Source organism: Gracilinanus agilis, chromosome 5 (assembly GCF_016433145.1).
Source record: "Gracilinanus agilis isolate LMUSP501 chromosome 5, AgileGrace, whole genome shotgun sequence".
Taxonomy (NCBI): domain Eukaryota; kingdom Metazoa; phylum Chordata; class Mammalia; order Didelphimorphia; family Didelphidae; genus Gracilinanus; species Gracilinanus agilis.
This window is the reverse complement of record NC_058134.1, coordinates 23,201,860-23,223,717: the sequence shown is the minus strand read 5'-3', so window position 1 is coordinate 23,223,717 and position 21,858 is coordinate 23,201,860. Positions and strand designations below refer to the sequence as shown.

The 21,858-nt window shown below is 44.5% G+C and overlaps 1 protein-coding gene across 1 annotated transcript in view; it reads right to left on the bottom strand.

The window, feature by feature from the left end:
- Nucleotides 1-21,858, bottom strand: part of OSBPL10 (oxysterol binding protein like 10) — a 107,410-nt gene that overhangs the window by 34,967 nt on the left and 50,585 nt on the right. Inside the window, exons 5-7 of the mRNA XM_044678876.1 lie at nt 10,341-10,487; nt 435-779; nt 176-341 (exon numbers count right to left, since the gene is read on the bottom strand). Of these exons, the coding sequence (XP_044534811.1) occupies nt 176-341; nt 435-779; nt 10,341-10,487 (658 nt within the window). The remainder of the gene's footprint in view (nt 1-175; nt 342-434; nt 780-10,340; nt 10,488-21,858) is intronic.

The following is a 21,858-nucleotide window of genomic DNA, read 5'->3' as shown; positions in this document are numbered from 1 at the left end:
AGGAAGGAAGGAAGGAAGGAAGGAAGGAAGGAAGGAAGGAAGGAAGGAAGGAAGGAAGGAAGGAAGGAAGGAACGGAGGGAGAAAAATCTTTAGTCCCAATCTCAGTGGGCTATGAAAACCTCCCTGCATATATTTTAAATGCCGCCCCCAAACCCAACTGGATCCATTTCTTACCTTCCCCAATCAAGGACACCCCTACAGACATGCCCATGAACTTGCTTTTGGTCCATACGTGAGTATTCACAAATAATCCTTTCTCCTTGCACTCACAGTAAAAACAGGACACTGGGGGATGATGGGACACCTGCTCAGCCACAAACCTCAACTTGTATAGTTCTGGCTTGTGAAAGTCTTTGTGGTAAGTCCTTTTACTCAAGACTTTAGCCTCCGATTCAGCCTTGGTCTCAGCCTCAGCCTCCGCCTTGGCCTTAACCTCAGCCTCAGCCTTCACCACGGCCTCAGCCTCAGCCTCGGCTTTAGCCTTAGCCTCCGCCTCAGGTTCCATGATTTTCTCTCTTTGTAAGGGCCTGATGCGGTCCTGGGGGACGTCCCAGGAGCAGAGAAACGTCTCCCCTATGATGGGGTTGTAGGGCTTCTTGGCCACCGAGCCTTTGCGGCCCTCATGGAAAGACGTCAGGTAATACTCCACAAAAGAGATGGCTCTGTCCTCGGGAGTCGCCCCGGACCCTATGGACAAGAGCAGGTCTGGATGGGCCATGAAGTTAGCAAACATTTCCAGGAGGGACCTCTTCTCCAGGATGAAGGTGGGAAACACAACCTATGGTCAGAAGCAGACAGGAAATTACTGGAATGGCCTCATCACCATCTCAAAGCACTTTACAGACAACGTTCCCTTAGAACCTCTGAGCCACTCAAGGACAGCTCCACAGGTATCATTATCCCCACTTTGCAGATAAGTAAACTGAGGCAAAAATTGGTGTCACAATTTCCTAAGCCTGGATGTCCACAACTCCCAAGGAAATAATCCTCATTTTACAGATGAGGCAACTGAGGCTCCAAGGTCTTCCCAAAAATGGGCAAAAGACAGGAACTCTACAATTAGAGTCATTAGATCATAGCCTTTGTATCTAAAAGAAACCTCAGAGTCCAGTTTAGCCCAACTTCCTCCCTTTAAAGATGTCAGGAAACAGGTTCTGGAAGCAATGTAACTTGTCCAAAGACATAGAAGTATCCAAGGCAGAATTTGAACCCAGGTTCTCCAACTCTCTAACCAGGGATTTTCCTACTACCCTCCATTATCTCTCCCTGTATTCCTTTCCTTTCACGGTCAAAAAGATCCTTTCTCCCCTAACTGCTGTTTCCCTGAACATACATACTTCTCTTTTTCCCCCCTGCCCCCAAGCCTTTATTATTTATAGATGGGAAGAAATCACACCCAAAAAACAGCCAAGAGAAGCCTGTTGCCACCTCTTTCCTAACATCAGTCACAAGCTGATGGATCGGGAACATTTCCCCGATGCCGAAAGGACTGAGGAAGTTTCAGAGAGAGAAGCACGAGATACGGGACACACCTGAGGAGCTTCAGACTTCCAGAGCGTGCCTGGGAAACGATGGGGTAATGTAGGAGGCAGGGATGCTGAATGATGCCATTCAGCCAACGGTAGGTTCACCACCAAGTTTCTTGAGAATTTTTTCTTAATGGTATAGTCCCTGCCCCTAAGAAGATACCCTTCCCCTGGGAGAGTGACCCAGGTGGCTCTAGTTACAAAGGAATCAAGGCATGGGGCTGGGCCTGGACCCGTTCTGTCTTTGCCCCCATCCACGTCTGACAGACACTGCCATGCTTCCCGGCCCAGCCCCAAAGAAGAATGGAAATAGAATCAACAAATGGATGGATGGGCACTGATCCTGGATGTCAGGGCTCTGTAAGACTTTATCCCTGTGATCTTAGTTATCAAATCCCAAAGTTTCAAGGCAAGAATTAGGATCCCTCATTTAGGAAATGGACTCCTTTCCTCTTCTCTCCTCCCCTCCTTTAGAGTCCTTTGGAAATTGTAACTTTCAGGTCAAGATCAATCAACCTAGCTTTTAAAAATTTTTTCGGGGCAGCTGGGTGGCTCAGTGGATGGAGTGCCAGGCTTGGAGTCAGGAGGTCCTGGGTTCAAATCTGACTTCAGATACTTCCTAGCTGTGTGGCCCTGGGCAAGTCACTTAACCCCCATTGCCTAGCCTTTGCCCTTCTTTCTTAGAATTGTTACTAGGACAGAACATTTCCCTCTCCCTTGCTCAAGGTATTCTATTCTCCCAGTAGTTGCCCACTGAACCATTTTAGCGTACTTGGCAACACACCAAAGTATAAGGAATGACATATATTCCAAATGGCACTGGCTCCAACTTTGAGGCACATCTTTGCCATTTGGCATCATTTTTCTCTCCCCCCAACAGCCCCACTTGGCATGTTGACCCACAGAAAATGCTCGATAAATGTTTCTTGCCCTGGCTTCATCTATTCTGGCATTCTTTTGAGTCAGGATCTTAGATCGGGACCATTAAGAGTTAAATAAGAAATTCTGGCCATGAACAAGGCTAATGGTACCTTTATTCTTTTTTGCTAATGTTGCATTTCTTGAGCCTTGAGGTCCCTTATCTAATGAGCTGTGGCTGCCTCTGTGGAGGGGTGAGCAGCCTCTGGGCTCTCAGCAATTTACGGAGAGACGTTGTGTGGAATCAGCTATGGCCACGCGCTTAGACTCGATAAATCCACCAAATTGGACACGGGGAGAGTCAGACCCTTTCTTCTTTTTTGCCTCTTTGCATTGGGAAAGGGATCATGTCTAGGACTGAGGAGGTTCAGAAGCTGGTGGCACTTGGCTCTGGTCACGCTACATCTAGAATACTATGTTTCACTTCTGGGTGCTACATCTGAAAGTCATTAAGAAGCTGGGAAAGGGGCAGCTAAGTGGTTCAGTGGATAGAGAACTAGGTCTGAAGATAGGAAGTCCTGGGTTCAAATCTGATCTCAGATATTTCTTAGCTGTGTGGCCCTGGGAAAGTCATTTAACTCCCATTGTCTAGCTCTTGCCACTCTTCTGCCTTGGATCTGAAACTAAGTATCAATTCTAAGATAGAAAGTAAGAGAGGGAAGAGAAGGAGAGGAGAAGAAGATATAAAAGGAGGAAGAAAGAAGAAGAAACAGAGGAGGAGAAAGACAAAAAAGGAGGAGGAGGTGAAGGAGAAGGAGGAGAAATAAGAAACAGGAGGAGAAAAGAGAAAAAACGAGGAGAAGAAATAGGAGGAGGAAGAGGAAAAAAGAACAAATAGGAAGAAGAGGATAAAGGAGGAAGAAGAAATAGAAGGGGAAAGAGGAGGAGAAGGGAAGAAGGAGCAGGAGGAAGAAGAAATAGAAGGATGAAGAGAAGAAAGAGGAAGAAGAAATAGAAGGGGAAAGAAGAAGAGGAGAAGGGAAGAAAGAGCAAGAGGAGGAAGAGATGAAAGAAAAAGAAGAAAAAGAAATAGGAGGAGGAGGAGAAAAGAAATAGAAGGGGAAGAGGAGAAAGAAAAAAATAGGAGAAAGAAAAGGAGAAGTAGCAGCTGGGGAATATTCAAGGAGGGCCTTGGGTTCCAAAATCTCACTCCACAGCTGTCATAGATAGTGTCTATCAATCACTGCTCTAGAACCCTAGAAAATGAAAATGGAACAATGAACCATCACCAATATGGCGGAGAAGGAGAAAAAGGAAAACCTGGGATGCTGTCTCTGGTGCTCCACCCCACAGGCTGCCCTGACAGTGAAGACAGCTAGCTGTCCCTAAAGAGGGAAGACCCAACCAGGGAGGCTTCAGCGCTGGGCACTGGCAGCTCTGCCCTCTCCAGCCTTCCTGAGCCCTCAGCCACCTGCCATAACTGTCCTTCAATCCAGTTCATTAGAACGCACACATTCGGCGGATGGCTCATCCTTTCTTTTCCAGTGCAGTTATTTATTCATCACCAAAAAGTTCAATTAGAAAAGCATTTGCTACTAAATGGTAGAAAACTGTATGTATAGAAGAGACCAACCAACTCTCCTTAATAAATTTAAAGAAAAATACTATAGGCAGAGAACAGCTGCCTTAGTTCCTCTCATCTGTCAAACGAGCTGGAGAAGGAAGTGGCAATCCACTCTAGGATCCTTGCCAAGAAAACCCCAAAGGGGGTCATGGAGAGTCAACCATGACTAATAATGTCAACCAGGAGCTAATAATGATTCATAAAGGGCATCTAGGAAGCACAGTGGATGGAGTACCAGGCCTGGAATTGGGAGGAACTGAGTTCAAATCTGGCTTCAGACACTTCCTAGCTGTGTGAGACCCTGGGCAAGTTGTTTAATCCCAATTCCCTAGCACCTGCTGCTCTTGTGTCTTAGAATTGATACTAAAATAGAAGGTAAGGGTTAAAAAAAAGTCAAATGCCTACTATTTACAAAATGCTAGATGCAAAAAGAGATAAATGTCTATTTAACATGTATATGGATAATCATTAAACAAACCAATAATGATGATGATGATGATGATAGCTAGCAAATATAGTGCTTCATTTGTAAAGCAATTTGTATACATTATGTCATTTGATTTCTACAAGAACCCTGGGAGGTAGGTGCTATTATCATCCCCATTTTATGGTGGACAAAACTGAGGCAGGCAGAGATAAAATGACTTGCCTGGGATCATGCATGTCTGGGGTTATTTTGAACGCAAGTCTTCCTGAGTCCAGGACCAGGGCTCTAGATTATCTAAACCCAATCCTCACCCTCTTAGCCACTTTCGTATTAGAGCATGATGAATGTGTATGAGACAAACAAAGCACTATGAGATCAGATGTTTGGATTCAAATAAAAATTCTGATGGGCTCATCCTCAAGCATTATCATCAGAGGGAAGGTAGGACATGATCGAGCTCTGGATTTGGGGGGAGGCAGCTGGGATTAAGTCCCACCTCCATCACTTACTAGGCATGTATGACTCAACTCTCAATTCCTCCATCTGTAAAATGGGTACCATGGTTACAGCACCTACTTCAGTCACTGTTCCAATTGAATATAATGATGATAAATGCTTTGCCAATCTTAAACCATCTAGAAACGTTAGCTAGTCTTATTGACCCTAAATTGTCTTCCTCCCATCTCCCTCCTGCTTCTGCCCAAGAGACTCCAGCAGAACAAGGCTCATCCTTCATCTCTGGGACAAGGAAGCCCTTCGAGTCCTCGAGGGCATCTCCCTCAGGGAAGGAAAATCTCAGGGCAAGAGGAATTAATAGCTTTCTTCCTTTCTTTTTCTTCTTCATTTCTGGAAAAGTGCTCTTCCTGGCCCCTTCAGAGGTTTTCTTGTGGCTTTATTATTATTACTATTACTGTTCCTTCACAAGTATTAAGCCACTTCATCATCCGCTTCCTGGGCATCTGGGTCTGAGCACCAGGGGCATGGCAGGGGAGAGGCCACTAATTGGACTGTCTGCCTGAGCCCTGGCAGATGAGGAATGAGCCAGCTGTTCAGATGGATGGCGTCGATGCGGGGCCCAAACCACCGGATCAGATTTATTGGGCTATCCATAATGCTGGCCTTTTCTCCCATTAAAATTATGAACAGAATCAGCCTCCGCCTTTCCCAAGGAAATGAAAAGAGGGGCTTTGGCGGAGCCCCAGCGAGCAATGAATTAACTAGAAAGTTCCCTCCATCAACAGGAGGGTCACTCACTCAGCTGCCCAACAGGAAAGGCCATGAGGGATGGGAGGCAGCAACAGGCATTAACTCTTCATGCTCAGAGGGGTCTAGACCAACCAGAAAATCCAAGACAAACATTTCTACAGAGCCATCAGGATCCAATGAGATAATGCTTGGAAAGTACTTAGCACAGTGCCTGGCACGTGGTGCCTGCTTCGTAAATGCTTTAAAAACACATTAAGGTTTGCAAAATAATCTATATAGTTAGTATTTTAACTGATTGTCAACAACTCTGGGAGGTCAGTCCTATTATTATGCTTCATTGAAGAAGGCAGCTAGAGGAGAAAGGGTGTATGACCTGGGGCAAGTCACCTAACTTCTGTTTACCTCAGTTTCCTCAACTGTCAAATGGGAATGATCATACCACCAGCTTCCCGGGGTGGCGATAGTTGTGGTTTTTAATAATCTCTTACCTTCTCTCTTAGAATTGATACTAAATATTGGTTCCAAGACAGAGGAGCAGGAAGAGGTAGGCAGCTGGGGTTAAATGACCTGCCTAGGGAGGCACAGTTAGGAAGTATCTGAGGTCATCTTTGAACCCAGGACTTTCTGTCTGCAGACCTGGCTCTCAATCCACTGAGCCACCCAGCTTCTCCATCCCAGGGTTGTTGAGGATTGAGTGAGATCACAGGTGTGAAGTGCGCCGCAGAGTACCCCGCACATAGTAGGTGCTCTGTAAATGTCGCCAATCATCATCATTAGTTTTAATATTATTGACATTATCTTAAAGACAAAGCAGCTGAGGCTGATGGGAGGTAAGTGACTTGCCTAGGGTCACACAACTACTACATGCCTAAGGCAGGATTCCCACTCGGTCTTCTTGACTCCAGAGCCAGCTTGCCACGGCACCACCAACCCTTCCTCTGCCCAAGGTCAAGACGGTGATCTCTGATCAGACGTCCACCACGTGGCTGTTTCTGCAGCGCCCATTTGGGAAGACCAAACCTAGAAACCCAGACTGGTCCAGCGGACACAGCGCTTAGCATAGTGCCTGGAGTGTACTGATAAACGTTTATTGACTTGAGGGAGGCTCCCATTATAGAATGGAGAAAGCTGCACAGGGTCATCCGGTCCAGCCTGTATCCTTTGGGGATGTCCCCCACGAAGAACTTCTCCTGAGGGGGATTTATCCCATTTTTCTGGAGCTCCAACTCAGGAAATTCCTCGTCCCGTCAGCCTTTCATAGTTCACTTGGGACCTTCCTCAAGTCGTCTTATTCCTGGGCTTTAGGACAGGCTAATCTCTCCTTCGTGGGAGAGAACTTTGAATGCTTCCAGATGGATTTCACGTTGTTCTCGGGCCTCTGCTAAGTCTTCTCCAGGCTTAGCATTCCCAGTTCCTTGAGCCATCTTCCCAGGACACTGACCTCACCCCCCTAGCTGTCCCCTTGAGAAGGAGTCAAGGTGGTGGAAGGGAGCCTGGGGGTTTCCTGGTTCAGCCTCCCCTCCGGAGCCTGGGTCCTCTCTACCTCGCCAAGTGCGGGTCTGCTCTCCGCCGCACACACTGACCTTCAGAGGCAGGCCAGTCCCCTTTCGGACCCTTCTATTGGACGAGAGTTCTTTATACAGAGATGAAAGGTATTTGCCTGCAGCCCACTCACTGGTCTTTCTTCTGCCTTCACACACAAAACAGATGTCAGAAGCAATGGAGTATCCTGGAAAATATGCTGAGCCCAGACTCAAAGGAGTCCAAGGCCCTAGATTCAAGACCTGTCAGACACGCATTACCTTGGGCGAGTCCATTAGCCAACTCTTGTGCAAAATGGAGGAATTGGACAGTGTTCGGCATAGACCAGGCATTTGGCCCCATCCTCCTGCTCATGCCCATCACTCTCTTCCTTGGTTGGCCCCCCTATCTAGACCTGGGCTACAAGCACGCTTCCCTTAACTTACCTGGACTTCTCTTCACACATATCCCCCAAGTCAAGCCTGCTCATCTCTTTCCAATACATTAATTAATTAAACCAATTAACTACATTTCATTAAACCAATGTCACTGCTCCTGGAAAGGGCATGCCAACCCATTCCCCCGTGGCTCCCTTCACCATCTCTGCAAATTTCCAAACCATTTACAATCCACGCTCTCTAACTCTCCACAGGCGTTACGCTCGTCGATGGGATGGGAGCCTTCTAAGCGCCAAGACCGTCTGGTTTTGAGTTTGGATCCTTCTAGGCACTCCCCTCTCCAACCCAGACTCAGCCAAGCACCAAGCAGGTAGCAGATGTTTCATACGTGACATCTCATTCAGTCCTTAAGAAATGCTTTTGGACCAACGGATCTCTGGTCCCGAGTCAACTCCCCCCCAAGCACGGAAGTGCTTGCTTGACGTTCAGCCCATCGATACTTCGCTCTAGACGCTGAGAAAATGATTCCTCTAGTTTCCCAGCCACATCCCCTTCTGGGGGCCACAAGCAAGGCAAGGCACTGGGGGTGGGCTTTGTATCATCCTCTCTACGCCTGCCCAAAACTCCCAACTGCTAAGAGATGGACTGGCCCATGAAGGAAAAGGGAAGAACAAGGAATTGGGGGGGGGATTCAGCACCTTCCCCATCACATCCTATGAGCATCCCCTCCTTTTGGGGGGACTTGTAGTGGCCTGCTCTGCCGGCCACCTCCCACCCAGGAGATTTAGAAATCTAAAACTCATTCTGATGGAGAACACATTCTCCAATGGCTTCCTTCTTGGCCAACCATTGGAGACTTTGAGCCCTCATTTCTCAGAGAATTCTCTCATTTCATGCCCATAAAAGGGCAGGGACTTTCCCATTTAAACTAAGAGCAGATAGATAGAAATATAGACAGGTATTTGTGTGTAAATACATACATACACCATCCATGGGCATACCTATCTCTGTATGTACACACATGTGCATGCATGTACACATACATACACACAGAAGGGATTCACTTCTCAATGGCTGAGGGGTAGAGTTGGTTCGAGGCTGGACTATGCCAGGCTCAGATGCATCCCTGAGGGCTGGGGCTGGAGGCTCTGGGAATACTTCTGCAGGATATATGGGAGGGAGTAGATTTTCCATGACAAGTGGCAAGACATGATGGCTTGGAGCAGAGAATTGAGGTCTTAACCAAGTACTTAAGTTCAAGTTCTTAAGTACTTAACATCAAGCATTTAACCAAGTACTCAAACTCAAATACTTTATTTCAAGCACTTAAGTTCAGGCACTTAAGTATTTGATTCCAAGCACTTAAGAGTATTTAGGCATTTAACTTTAAGTACTTACACTCAAGTAATTAAGTATCTAACTTCAAGTCTTTAGCCAAGTATTGAAGGTCACATACTTAATATCAAGTCTTTAAGTACCTAACTTCAAATCCTTAACCAAGTATTGAAGCTTGCATACTTAATCTCAAGTACCTAAGTACTTAACTTCAAGTACTTACACTCAAGTCCTTAAGTATCTAACTTTAAGTCTTTAACCAAGTATTGAAGCTCACATACTTAATCTCAAGTACTTAAGTACTTTACCTCAAGTACTTGACCAAGGAGGAACCTTAATGACAACCCCATATACCCATTCATTTAACTGATAAGAAAACTGAGCCCCAAGGAAAGAAAGTAGTTTGTCCAACATTAGGCTGAGCTTCTGAGAATGGACTAGTCTTGGTTCTCCACTGAGAAGCCAATTCTCCAACAGAGAAATTCCATCTGAAAATGAAGGCTCTGGCCTCCTGAACCAGAGCCTCCTACTTGGCACTTTCTCTCTTTGGAGCAACAGTTGCCTTTGAGGAATGCAATGCCTTCTAAATGAGGTGAGAAACTATAAAACTGTACCTATCCTTTGATCCTGTAATACCAAGACTGGGTCTGTCCCAAAGAGATAATAAAAAAAGGGAAAGGACCTGCCTGTACAAAAATATTTCTAGCCACTCTTTTGTGGTGGCAAAGAACTGGGAACTGAAGGGATGCCCATCCATTGAGGAATGACTGAACAAAGTGTGGCACATGATGGGGATGGAATACTTCTGTGCTGTAAGGAATGATGAACAGGATGATTAATAAAGAAAGAGCCGGAAAGATCTGCAGGACCTGATGCAGAAAAATACCAGAACTGGGAGAACACTGGACACAGTGACAGCAATATTGTTTGATGATCAACTGTGAAAATTTAGCTCCTCTCAGCAACGCAATGATCTGGGACAATTCTGAAGGACGTATGACGGGGACTGCTCTCCACCTCTGGATAAACAACCGCTGCGAGTCGGAAGGATGCAGATCAAAGCAGACTATCTTTCACATCACTGTATTCACAGTTTTATTTTGGATTCTGTTTTGGTATACACGTGCTCTTACAATAGTGACCCATGTACAAGTGTGTTTTGCATGATAATACATGTATGGCTCAAATAAAATTGCTACCATCTCCGAGTGGAGGGAGGGAAGGAAGGGAGACAGCTGGGATCTTATGATTTTGGAAAATGTACATTGAAAATTATTATTACATGTACTTGGGAAAATAAAAATATTTTTGCATTAAAATAAATTAAAAAGGTGAGAAATGCCTGTTCTCTCTGGCCTCTTTCCCCGAGCCCACCCTCAATAGCCCAATTTGCTAAGGCCAGAAAGGAAGCCCACCCTGGGGGTCAAGGGGAGGGCCTACGTACTTTGGTGAGGTCCATCCCGAATCTAAGTTGGGAGATTAGGTGCAGGATAACACTCCGGTGATCAGTTGATTCCGACTCCCCATCCTCCCCATGATCCTCAGTATCAGTTGTCTCCTCATCTGATAGGCCTTCTAGTGAATCTGATTCCTAGAACAAAGACATCAACAGATCTTACCACCTGGACAAGAAGAGTGAAAACATGGCTTCTGTTCCTTCCTGCAGGCTGAACCAAGATGGCGGGTAGAATGGAAGGGTATTCCCCATGGGGAGAGAAGGCAAGCCCATCACTGACTGGGCCTATCGATGGGTGTCCCTGGGGCATGAGGCTCTTTGGCCAGTATGATGCAGGGTCAAGAACACAAGATTCAGAGGAGCCTTCTGTGACTTTTGGCGAGTCACTTCCCCTCTGTAGACCTTGGATTCTTCTTCTATAAAGGGAAGGGTTTGCCCTCAATATCCACTAAAGCCCTTTCCAGCTCTAAATATATGGTCCTCTGTATATGTCACATTAAAAAAAAATCCTGATAGCATAATAACCTCATTTTCTTTTTATTGCCTCCCACACCACCCCAACTATTCCTCAGAGAAAACAAACCTAGTTAATTTTTATAGTCTTTAACATTTTATTATATATGTAACATAACTTATTTTTAATAACCGTTACATAGAATCAATACAGTGTATCAGTTCCAAGGCAGAAGAGTGCAAAGAACTAGGCAGTGGGGCAGCTGGGTGGCTCAGTGGACAGAGAAAGCCAAGCCTAGAGATGGGAAGTCCTGGATTCAAATCCAGCCTGACACGTCCTAACTGGGTGACTCTGGGCAAGTCATTTAACTCCCATTGTCTAGCCCTTACCACTCTTCTGTCTTGGAACCAATATATGGTATTGATTCTAAGATGGAAGGGAAGGGTTTCTTTTTACTTTTTTAAAATACTAATACCATGTATTGGTTTTATTTTTTATATTTTATTTATATTTATATTTACTTTATTTTATTATATTTAATTGGTTTTATTTATATTTAAATACTAATACCATGTATTGGTTCCAAGGGAAGAAGGAAATCTTGCTGCAGAACCAGCCACCATGCTGCCCTGTGAATCTCGGTCTGAAGCTAAAGTCATACTGTGTGGATGGGCAGAAGTTCTAAGAGTGGTTAAGAAATAGGGCTGGATTTCATGTCAGAGGACCTGGGTTCAAATCCCAACAAGGTCACATTATCTGGATGACCTTAGGCAAATCACTTTCCTTCTTGAGGTCTTCATTTCCTTTTTTTCTAAAATGTGGGGAATCGCCATCTATGCACTTCATGGCTCCAAATCTACGCGTTTTGTATTAACTGTGTACGTATGTTGTATGTATAATTCCTTTTTTTTTAACCCCTCCCTTCCATCTTAGAATCAATGCTGTGTTCCAAGGCAGAACAGTAGAGGCTAGGTAATGGGGGTTCAGTGTGGCTGAGGCCAGATTAGAACCCAGGACCTGCCATCTCTGGGCCTGGCTCTCCATCCACTGAGCCACCCAGCTGGCCCCTCTATAATTCTTTATGTGTGTGTTGTCTCCCCATCAGAATGTAAGCTCTTTGAAGGCAGGTTTATTTCGCTTTTTCTTTGTATCCCAAGTCCTCACATAATGGCTGGCACTTATTAGGTGCATAATACATGTGTGCTGATGGATCTATCCCTGCTATCTTAGCAAAGTCACTATTTTTGTTGTCATTCGGTCATTTCAGTCATATCCAGCTCTTTAGGACCCCCCATTTCGGTTTTTCTTGGCAGAGATCCTGGAATGGTTTACCATGTCCTTCTCCAATTCATTTTACAGATGAGGAAACTGAGGCAAATGGAGTGAGAAATGACTTGCCCAGGGTCACTGAACTAGGAAGTGTCTGAGGCCAGATGAGAACTCAGGTCTTCCCGATCCCAGAGCTCAGGGTTCTGCCCACTGCACGGCCTGGCTGCCCCAAGGTAATGACAACAAAGAGACCATTTTAATGATTTCCCATTATGGAGGCAGATGGTTAGTTCGTTCAGCAGACACTGATTAAGCACCACCACGAGCAGCCTGCCCTCCCAGGTTCTGCGGACGTGTCCCGGTGCCCATCGAGCCCAGAGAGCCGAAATCCCACAGAAACGACGAGAGAGTCCTGGTGGGTTTCAGGCTCACATGTCTGTGTTCTACCATGTTTTTATTTATTTGGTTGGTTTTTTTTAAAATTTCTTAGTCTGGGTTTTTTATTTTATCATTTTTTATATTAATTTTAGATTTTATTTAAAATTTTTAATCATTTTATCTTCAAAAATTAATTTAAATTAATTAAATATTTTCAAAAGCCAAATATTATTATTTATTTACTTCTTAGTCTGCACCCTTGGGCATGCTGTAGGGGCTCCAAAGTGTCCAGCCCACCACCAAGCCATCGGACACTTTCGATGAAGGGAAGAAAATAGAAATACAGATTACGATAATACAAGCGAGGATGTGCTTGTGCAAAGGGGTCCTGGGAAAATGTTCTGGGTAGAAAGGAGAAGTTGAGACAAGCTGCGAGATCCTGAGCACTTGTGGACAGAGGGAGACCCACAGGGAGCCTTCTCCAAGCAGGAGCTGACTGTCTCCTTAGGGCTACTAGAGAGACAGTTTTGTACTTCTGCAAAATACATGCAAAATAAATTACAAACACCCAGAGGCTGCCAACAATCAGATTTTATTGGAGTCATTTCATCAACCAGCAGGCATTTTCCCAACAAAGACCCTTTTGACACTAGGTGAGATACCTGTGGCTGTCCATACTTATTATATTCTTGAGGAGAAAAACCCTAACACAGTGCTAATCCCACTGTCCCTTGCCTCAGAAGACTTTTTTTCTTTAAACCCTCACCTTCCATCTTAGAATCATTACTGTGTATTGGTTCCAAGGCAGAAGAGTGGCAATGGGGATGAAGTGACTTGCACAGGGTCACACAATTAGGCAGGGTCTGAAGTCAGATTTGAACCCAGGACCTCTCCCATCTCTAGGCCTGGATCTCAATCCATGGAGCCACCTACCTGCCTACCTGTCTTTGACAGCTTAAGAGAGGCGATCCATTCCTTCTCCAATTCAAGCTCTATTCCCCCATATAAAATTGCCAAGCTTAATTTCCCTCCATCATTTATAACAATTTAGTCAGAGTGGCCAGAACATAATCAATCATCTGTTTTAACAGCCTACGTTTCAATTGGCTTCAACAAGGATTGATTATGCATCCACAAAGCTAGAAGCTGGGGATGCAGAGATGAAAGCCACAGTCACTCTCTTTGAGGGAGTTTATAGTCTCCTGGCGGGGAGCACATCCACAGAGAAGTATGGAGCTAAATGGACAGGGGAGGGATGGAAGCAAAACTGAGCTTAGATCAAAGGACTGAGGAAGCCTAGAGGAAAGGAGGAAGCCTTCACAGATGGTCCTCACTGCAAGGTCTGGCTCTAAGTCAACATTTTTCTGACCCTCACACCCACTGTCCCATCTGGACCCATGGGAAGGAGAAAGGTCACTCGCCCTGGGCTCAGTCCCTGCTCTGTTTACTCATTTACCTGTGGTTCTTTGAGCAAGTCGTGTCACCTTGAGGGGCCTCAGTTTCCTCCTCTGTAAAATGAGAGAGTTGGACTAGACGGTCTCTAAGGTCCCTTCCAGCTCTGGATCCTATGATTCTGTCCGAAAACAATTGAGGAAGTTTCCTTTAGTAGGTTCATAGAATCATAGGAACGAAAACTGTGAGAGACCTTAGAGAGGGCATTTATTTTACAGATTAGGAAACCAGATCCCATAGAAGAAAAACATCCTGCTCACAGTCAGCTGGATAGTAAATAAGAGAAGTGAGATTTGAACCTGTATCTTCTATTCCCAGAGCCAATATTCTTTCTAGTATACCATATACAATATAAAATATAATCTCCAAATGAAAGATGAGAAATGAAACCCTTGCACAATGCTGAATTTTAACCCTGGGGAGGCTCAGAGAGGAAGAAGAGAAGTGGGAGATCCCAATAAGGTCAGTCTCTAGAGAAACTCTGAGGTCTCTGATAAAGCACATTCTTTATTGCCACAATGTTAATCTTGCCAGAAAGCTCTTCCAGAATTGAATGGGTAATATTGAGATGAAACCTTTACTTCCACCCCCATCCTCTAACCCCTGATTTCTTTTTGCCCCTTCCCATCTTATCTCTAAGAGATCCCATTTTAGGAGAGTTTCAAAGAAGAGATTGTTATCCATTTCCTACAAATCTGCAGTCTACTTATTGATTTAGGAGAATCTCAAGATCAAGAAGGATTAAAGAGAATATGTCCAAACTGAAGCCTCCCTTGACTCTACCATTCCCATAAACTCTCTTCCCTTTCTAAACCATACTCCTGAAGAAAAGCCATCGACATTCATTACCACTACTTCCTTCTACTCTCACTTTTTCTAAGCCTGAATGCATTCCTTCCTTATCTCTGCTTCTAGAGAAAAGTATGTTATTAAAAAGGTTTCAAGCTGTGTGACTCTGAGCAAATCACTTAACCCCAACTGCTGACCCTTACCATTCTTCTGCCTTGGAACCAATACTTAGTATTAATTCTAAGATGGAAGGAAGGAGTTAAAAAAAAGAAGAGGAGGTATCAATTAAGATTTTAAAAACAGGCACTACTGTTACTGTTTCCTGAGGAATGACTCTGGTTATCTGTATTACAAACAGATTTCTCCAAGCCCAAGTAACCATAATATTCATCCAATCCATAATAAACATTTATTAAACATCTAGTATGTGCCAGTCACCTAGGTATTATTATTATGAAGTAAGTGCTATTCTTAATCTCATTTTTCAGAGACATAGTACCATTAGGGTAGTGAATGATTAAGTTATTCTGAATATTCAAATTAACTACAAAGGACCTTTCAAGGAAAATACTATTCATCTCCAGATACTATTCATCTTGATATATGCAACTATGTATTGTATAGTTTCATACAGAGAACTTTGTCAAATATTGGTCTTCTCTCACTCGGGGTTGGGAGGAAAAAAGGAAAGGAAGGGAGGAATAAAAAATAGAAATAAATAAAATAAAAAACATTTTAAAAGAAAGTATGGGTAGAAAAAAATTACAGACATTGATTTGTAATCAGCCTGGAAAAGTGGGCTGAAGCTCTTTTTCTGAAGGGCTTTCAAAATCAAACAGAGTATCTGTTTCATCCCAGGGGCATGAGGGAGCTCCTGGAACTTTATAAGCATACATCTTCATTTTTGTTCCCCAGAAGAAGGGCATTATCTCCCCAGCATTATGTCTCCCCATCCCCTAAAAAAAAATACACAAAAGAGAACATTTTTGAAAGAATTCCCAGATAAAGAAGTTACTCAATTTTAAGTACAAGCATTTCCCCAGAGAAAGAGGGAAATAAATCATCAGATTTAGGCCAATCTTCTCAAAGATGTCTGAGTTTTCCAGACAGTATTTATTTCTGATGGACCTTTCCCTGAGGATACCCACTTTTAATTGGTCTCCATCAGCTAGTAGGCTGAGAGGATCTCCCTTTCCCCTTCTCTAAAAAGCTCGGCACAACCAGTGTTTACAGTCCATATGCAATTGGCTTCCTCCTACTGACTTGCTTATTCAAAAATTAAATCCAATTTGTCTTTGACTCCATCAGGGGAGAAGTCTTCTAGAGAATAGCAAGTAAATACATTAATGTTAATACTGATCTCCCAGTTCCTCCCACTTTGAATCAACACCACATGCCTGTATGTTCATATAATTATTCCCCATGATTCTGGCTCTGACAGAGAAGGCAGGCAGCTGAAAATCCCCTGCAGGAAAAAAAAAATCAATCTTCATTCTCCTCCAAGGAGGCTGTCCCTTGGGACTGACCTGTGCTCAGCCCATCCCCAGAGAGAAAAAAAAGTCCAACCAGCAGTTTTTCCTGTGACCCTGAGAACAGGCAAGCTGTTAGCCTAAAGCTTTATAAATTGGTTTGAAGATTTTACTCATAGGACAACATGGGACTTAGTAAATGTTCATGCAGCATTTGCTTGAAGACTTCCAGCAAGGGGGAACCCACCAACTCCTGAGACAGTCCTGGAGAAGTCTTTCGTCTGTCCATCAACCCTAAATTTGCCTCACCAATTTCCACCGGGCATGCCCAGTCCCATTCTCTGGGGCCAAGCTGAGCAAAGGGAATTTGGTTTCTATTTGAAGCTTCTCCAGATACTTGAAGAGGGCAATCACATCTCACCTGTCCCCAGCACCCATCCACGGACATACCTTCTCTGTAGCACCTTCAATTAGCATTTCCTCAAGTCTTTCCCCAAGTGTGGCTGCCCTCAAGTTATCCTGAGGCATGCCATTCATCCTGATGGAAGCTCCTTGAGGGTAGGGACCCTTTTTCCTTTCTTCCTATCCCCAGCTCTTATTTAGCAGTGCCTGGCACACAGGAGGTGCTTAATGTTTTGTTGACTGACTCACTCAGAACCAAACACAATATTCCAGTTATAACCTGATCAGAAACTAGAACAGGACTAACACCACCTTAGTCCTGGATGCCGTGCTTTTCTCTCTCTTCAGAACTTTTGCCTTCCATCTTAGAATCAATATTATATATCGGTTCTAAAGCAGAAAAGCAGTAAGGACTAGGCAACGGGGTTTAAGTGAGTTGTCCAGGGTCACCCAGCTAGAAAGTGTCTGGGGCCAGATTTGAACCCAGGACCTCCTGTCTCCAAGGCCTGGCTCCCTATCCACTGAGCCACCTATAGCTGCCCCCTACAATACTTCTCTTAATAAAGCCTCAGTCCCATTTGCTTCCTTGACCATCATAACACACCCCTGAATGGGCAGTCCATGGAGAGCCCTGGATATCTACAATCACTTGCCATCTTGGATTTGTAAAGTTGATAGTTACAAACCCAAACATCAAGTCATTACATTTAATGCTATTACTGAAGCAAAAAGAGCTGTGTATTAAGGAAAGTGGTCTCCAGGTCAAGCCAATGATCCAGAGAGAGCTCTGGATAACAAACCCCAATCGAGGAACTCAGGGTCCTCCATTCTTCAGTGATGCAGGGGGCGATTTCTGGCTCACCTGCTATACGGCAAATGGAACCCATCAGGTAAAGATTGTTTGTCCCAAGGACTCACACTCAAAGCCATGAAGAATCCTCCAACCTTTATAAGTCTTTCAGTCAACAGCTTTAGGACCTTGTTACCTTTCAGAACAAAAGGTTTGGGGGCTCCTATTCAGCTCTCCCTCCTCCATAAGGAGGCCTGACTGCAGTTTGAGACTCTCATTTCTTGGCTGCTTTTTACTATTACTTTTGGCTTCTTAGATCCGCCACTTGTCAGGATTGTCAGGATTGTCATGGATGATGCCTCTCTCATTCAGCATCTTTATAAGGTTCTGGTTACCTGAGCCTTAGAGTGTGTAAGACCTGCCTCTTACCTAGGACATATCCTGGCTTCACACACGTATGTGAGAGATCCTGGGCAAGTCTCAACATCTCAGTGCCTCAAGAAACTTTCTAAGATTAAAAACTTTCTTCCTCAGGTTTGTAAAGTCCTTTAAAATACACACAACCGCCCAATGGTCCTCCCCACAAATCTGTGAGGGACATACTATATTATGTCCGCATTTTACAGATGTGGTAGGAAGTATGACAGTGGTTAGAGTGCTGGACCTGGAACCAAGAAGATCTGAGTTCAAATCTTGCTTCAGATATATGGTAGCTGTGGTGACCCTAGGTAAGCCCCTGAACCTCAGGCTGCCTCCTTTTCCTCAACTATAAGATAAGGATAATAGTAGTGCCTACCTCTCGGGGTTGCTAGGGAGATCAAATGAGGTAACATTTGCCACATTAAAGCACTATATAAATGCTAGCTAGAATTATTATTAGAGATGAAGAAAGTGCTATCTCTTCCTGACACAGCTTTCCAGCCATATTTGCAATGGTTTGAGGCAGTAGAAACATTATAGTCACTGTAGCTGCAATCTTCATAGGGCAAAAAATACATTTACTTCAATTCAATATGTATTTTTTAACCCTCTATATGCCAGGTTCTATACTAGGCGTCTGACACTTAGCCTGGTGCCTGGTAAACAGAAGGTGATTCATAAATGCTGCATTTAACTAGGTGCTAAAAATACAAAAATTAAAATTAAGCAGTCCCTGCCCTCAAGGAGCTTACATTTGACTAGGGGATACAAACATCCAGATAAGTAAAAAAGAAGTAGATACAAAATAATTCCGAGGTGGAGAGAGCTCAGACAACTGGTACGATGAAAAAATCTTCAAGAGAGAAGCTCTAAGTCCCAACTGTGTGGCTGCCATATGCATGAGGACCTCTATCTGAAGATTTGACCTCAAGTCAACACCTGGCTTGGGTGGTTAGCAGAGGTCTTGGGCTTTGAATTATTGCAAAATAAAATGCCTTTGGTCTTTGAAACATATAAACACCAAAACTAAAAGCAAAAATCTCCACGAAGAGTTATGGTTGGGTTTTTTTAATGGGGGGGTCAGATGTCATGGGCTCCATTCCCCACACTTCTCACTCACGGTATGTCACCTTGGGTCTACCTTCACATCTCTTCTTGTTGACGCTTACTTGCCAAAGATCACAGTCAATAAGTGACCGAGGTGGATGTGAATCCAGATCCTATGATTCCAAACCTAGTATGCTTTCCCAGGACGCCGTATTGTCTTTATTAGCCAGCAATTAAAGTTATTAATATTCAGAGCTACAATAATTTCAATCTACTTCATTTATTTATTAGATTTATATTATTTATTAAGTTTTGAGAAATTCAAAATGTTTCTCAGTAGAGTCTGGAGAAAGAAGTGATTGTTTTTTCTCCCCAAAATCCAGTTTTCTTTTTTCTTGGTTGGAAGCTTAAATTAATTCTTTGATACGTATTCAGACTTATGGGCAAAAACCCAATTCTAGTCAGTTTATTCAAGATGCACACATGCAGTTTACAGTCAGTAAAAATAAAAGTTTGTCTTCCGAACTTTCCTTCCCCCAGAAATCCAGTGTTTTCATGTCTCCCTGGGAAGTCAGGAGTAGCCCCAACCCAGTGGGGAACTCCCAGAGCCTGTCTTCTTCCTGCTTCCAAGGGACTTCTCCTTCCTTCTGCTGGTCAAGACCTCCACTCCTGCAAGGAATGCACCAGCTATCAGCGAGGAGAACAACCTGATAAATGAATGAGCCCTGCGGGAATAATAGCTGAGGATCCAATGTTATCACTCATCCCAGCTATATTTTTATTTTAAAAGGGGAGCAAGCCAAAAGAATTAATTTCAAAAGGTGGAATATTTCAGACAATATGGCAGATGGGCTAAGGAAAGGGTTGAAGGTGGGGAGACAGGTCTGTGGAAAGAGCCTTTCTGGAGCTACTCAAACCATGATATACTGGGATGGGGGTGGCCCTACACAGGCTTTCAAGTGTCCACAGCTTGTTCTTTCAAAAATGTTCCATGGAAGAAACATTCTTTAGACCCAGAACTAAGAACCACGAAGTTAAAGGAATCTCTCTAAAAAGTCTCCTTAGGGTCTCCTACATAACCATATTCCCAACAGCCAGGGAGCAAAGAGGATGCCTTCTTCTGGTGGCTGCCATCATGTCATCAGCTTGGCAACTTCTTCGGAAAACTCGGACTTTGGCCATGTGGAGGCGATCTGGGTCTGGCAAAAGAATGCAGGCATCGAGTGGCCTGTTGAAAGGAGGTTGTTCTTCCTTCCCATCCTGATGTCCTGGAGAAAATCTGCAGGAGTCAATCAAGGCTTTGGTATTTAGGCAAAGGCTGGACCTCTGAGTAACACAGAGCAGCAGGCACAAGGCTGGCCTGGTCAGAACAATGAAGGGCAAGCCTGCAGGTGAGTAAAGTGCTTTCTCGTGTCAAGGCTGGGCAGAGAGGAAAAAACAGTGAGGCCACCATCGCCTCTGACTCATCCTGCTTCTCAATTCTACAACCCAAACTACATGCAACAGGCTACTGATGACTATCCACTGGGTAGAGGTCACAGGATTGACTTTTCAGCGACAGGCTGGGCTGGATGACCCGCAAGGTCCTCTTCAACCTTCAGATGCTGGGATTCGAGTTGCAGGGTTTGGTTTGCCAACAGCCACTAGAATAAACGACCCTTCTTCTGGACCGAGGAAGAAGAGCCAAGAAAGAAAAGCTCGTCTTCTAGGAAGCTCCACCATCCAAAGCATGGATCCACTGCATAGAGACATCTGCGCTTGGGATGTGAAGTTCTAGCTTTCCCCACCTTGCTGACTACTGGGAGCCCATATCCAAGGAACGCAGATAAGAGAAAGGAAAAAAAAGGGGGGGGACAGACATTTACTGGGGAAAATTGGGGGTATATATGATAGGAGAGACAGAGTAACCTAGGAAATAGGGTAGGGACCACATAACAAGGTAGCTGATGGAAGGGTTACTCATCCGCCTCGAGAGCTCTCTCGTGAAACCTCAGGTCCAAACCAAAAACAATAATGCAGAAGGGGCTAGACAGGTGATCAGGGGAGAGGTGGAAGGCAATAAATTTAAGGGGACAAAAGAAAGACAGTAAAGGCAAGTCAGAAAACCCAGAAGAGGACAGAAGAGAAGGGGAAGCTGGTCATCAGCAAGTCTACATGAGGAAAGGCCAACTGATCACACTTGACTAGGTAGTAATATTGTCATGGTACCATAATCAAATATTGGGAATTGCTGAATGGCTCCCTTGCCATTCATTATCACCCCACTTGCTCCTTTTGGGTTTTTTTTAATATGTTGTTTTTCAGAATTCTACTATCAATAATGAATCCTCAGAGTAAATCTTTATGTTAACAGCAGTTCTATTTGGCGTCCTATTGGAGTGGCCATACCCAGGGTCTTGCTTTTATCCAAAATGGCCTCGAGGGCCTAGAAGAGGTAGCCGGGGAGGGTTGTCTGACCCTGCACACAAGTCCATAAACAGAATCACCAAAGGGCATCCTGGGCTAGAGAGTCAACCCATAACCTGAACTTCTGCTTTCCATTATGTAGCTATTTTTAAAATATCCACATGAATAAAAGGCAGACACGGTATTTTTGCCATCTGACTTGAAGGGGCCATTTATGATACCCACTGGCCTTCCCCTGGGTGATTTCTTCTGGGGCAGGACCTGCATCGGCCTTGAGCAGAGCACGTCGTCTCTGATCAGTGAGCCCACAGTAAGCAGTGGTACCCGGGAGCAGGCTGGTCCTCCCAGCTGCCTTTTAGCTCATTCAGCACCGTCTCAATGGACAGCGGCAGCTCATGGGCCAACATGCATCCAACCCAACAGTGAGCTGAATGGCTTCAGAGCACATGGTGTGTCAGCCCCCCTCCACCCCCAAAGTGGTGATACTGTCCCATCTCGGGCTATCAAACAGACATGGTGGCAGAGGAGACTTTCAGAGGGGCTGGAGGCTCTCTTTTTGATAAATCCAAGTTCCATATCCATAGGGCAGGAGGGACTTGGCCGCCATCTTGCAAGTGGTTGCTCCGTATA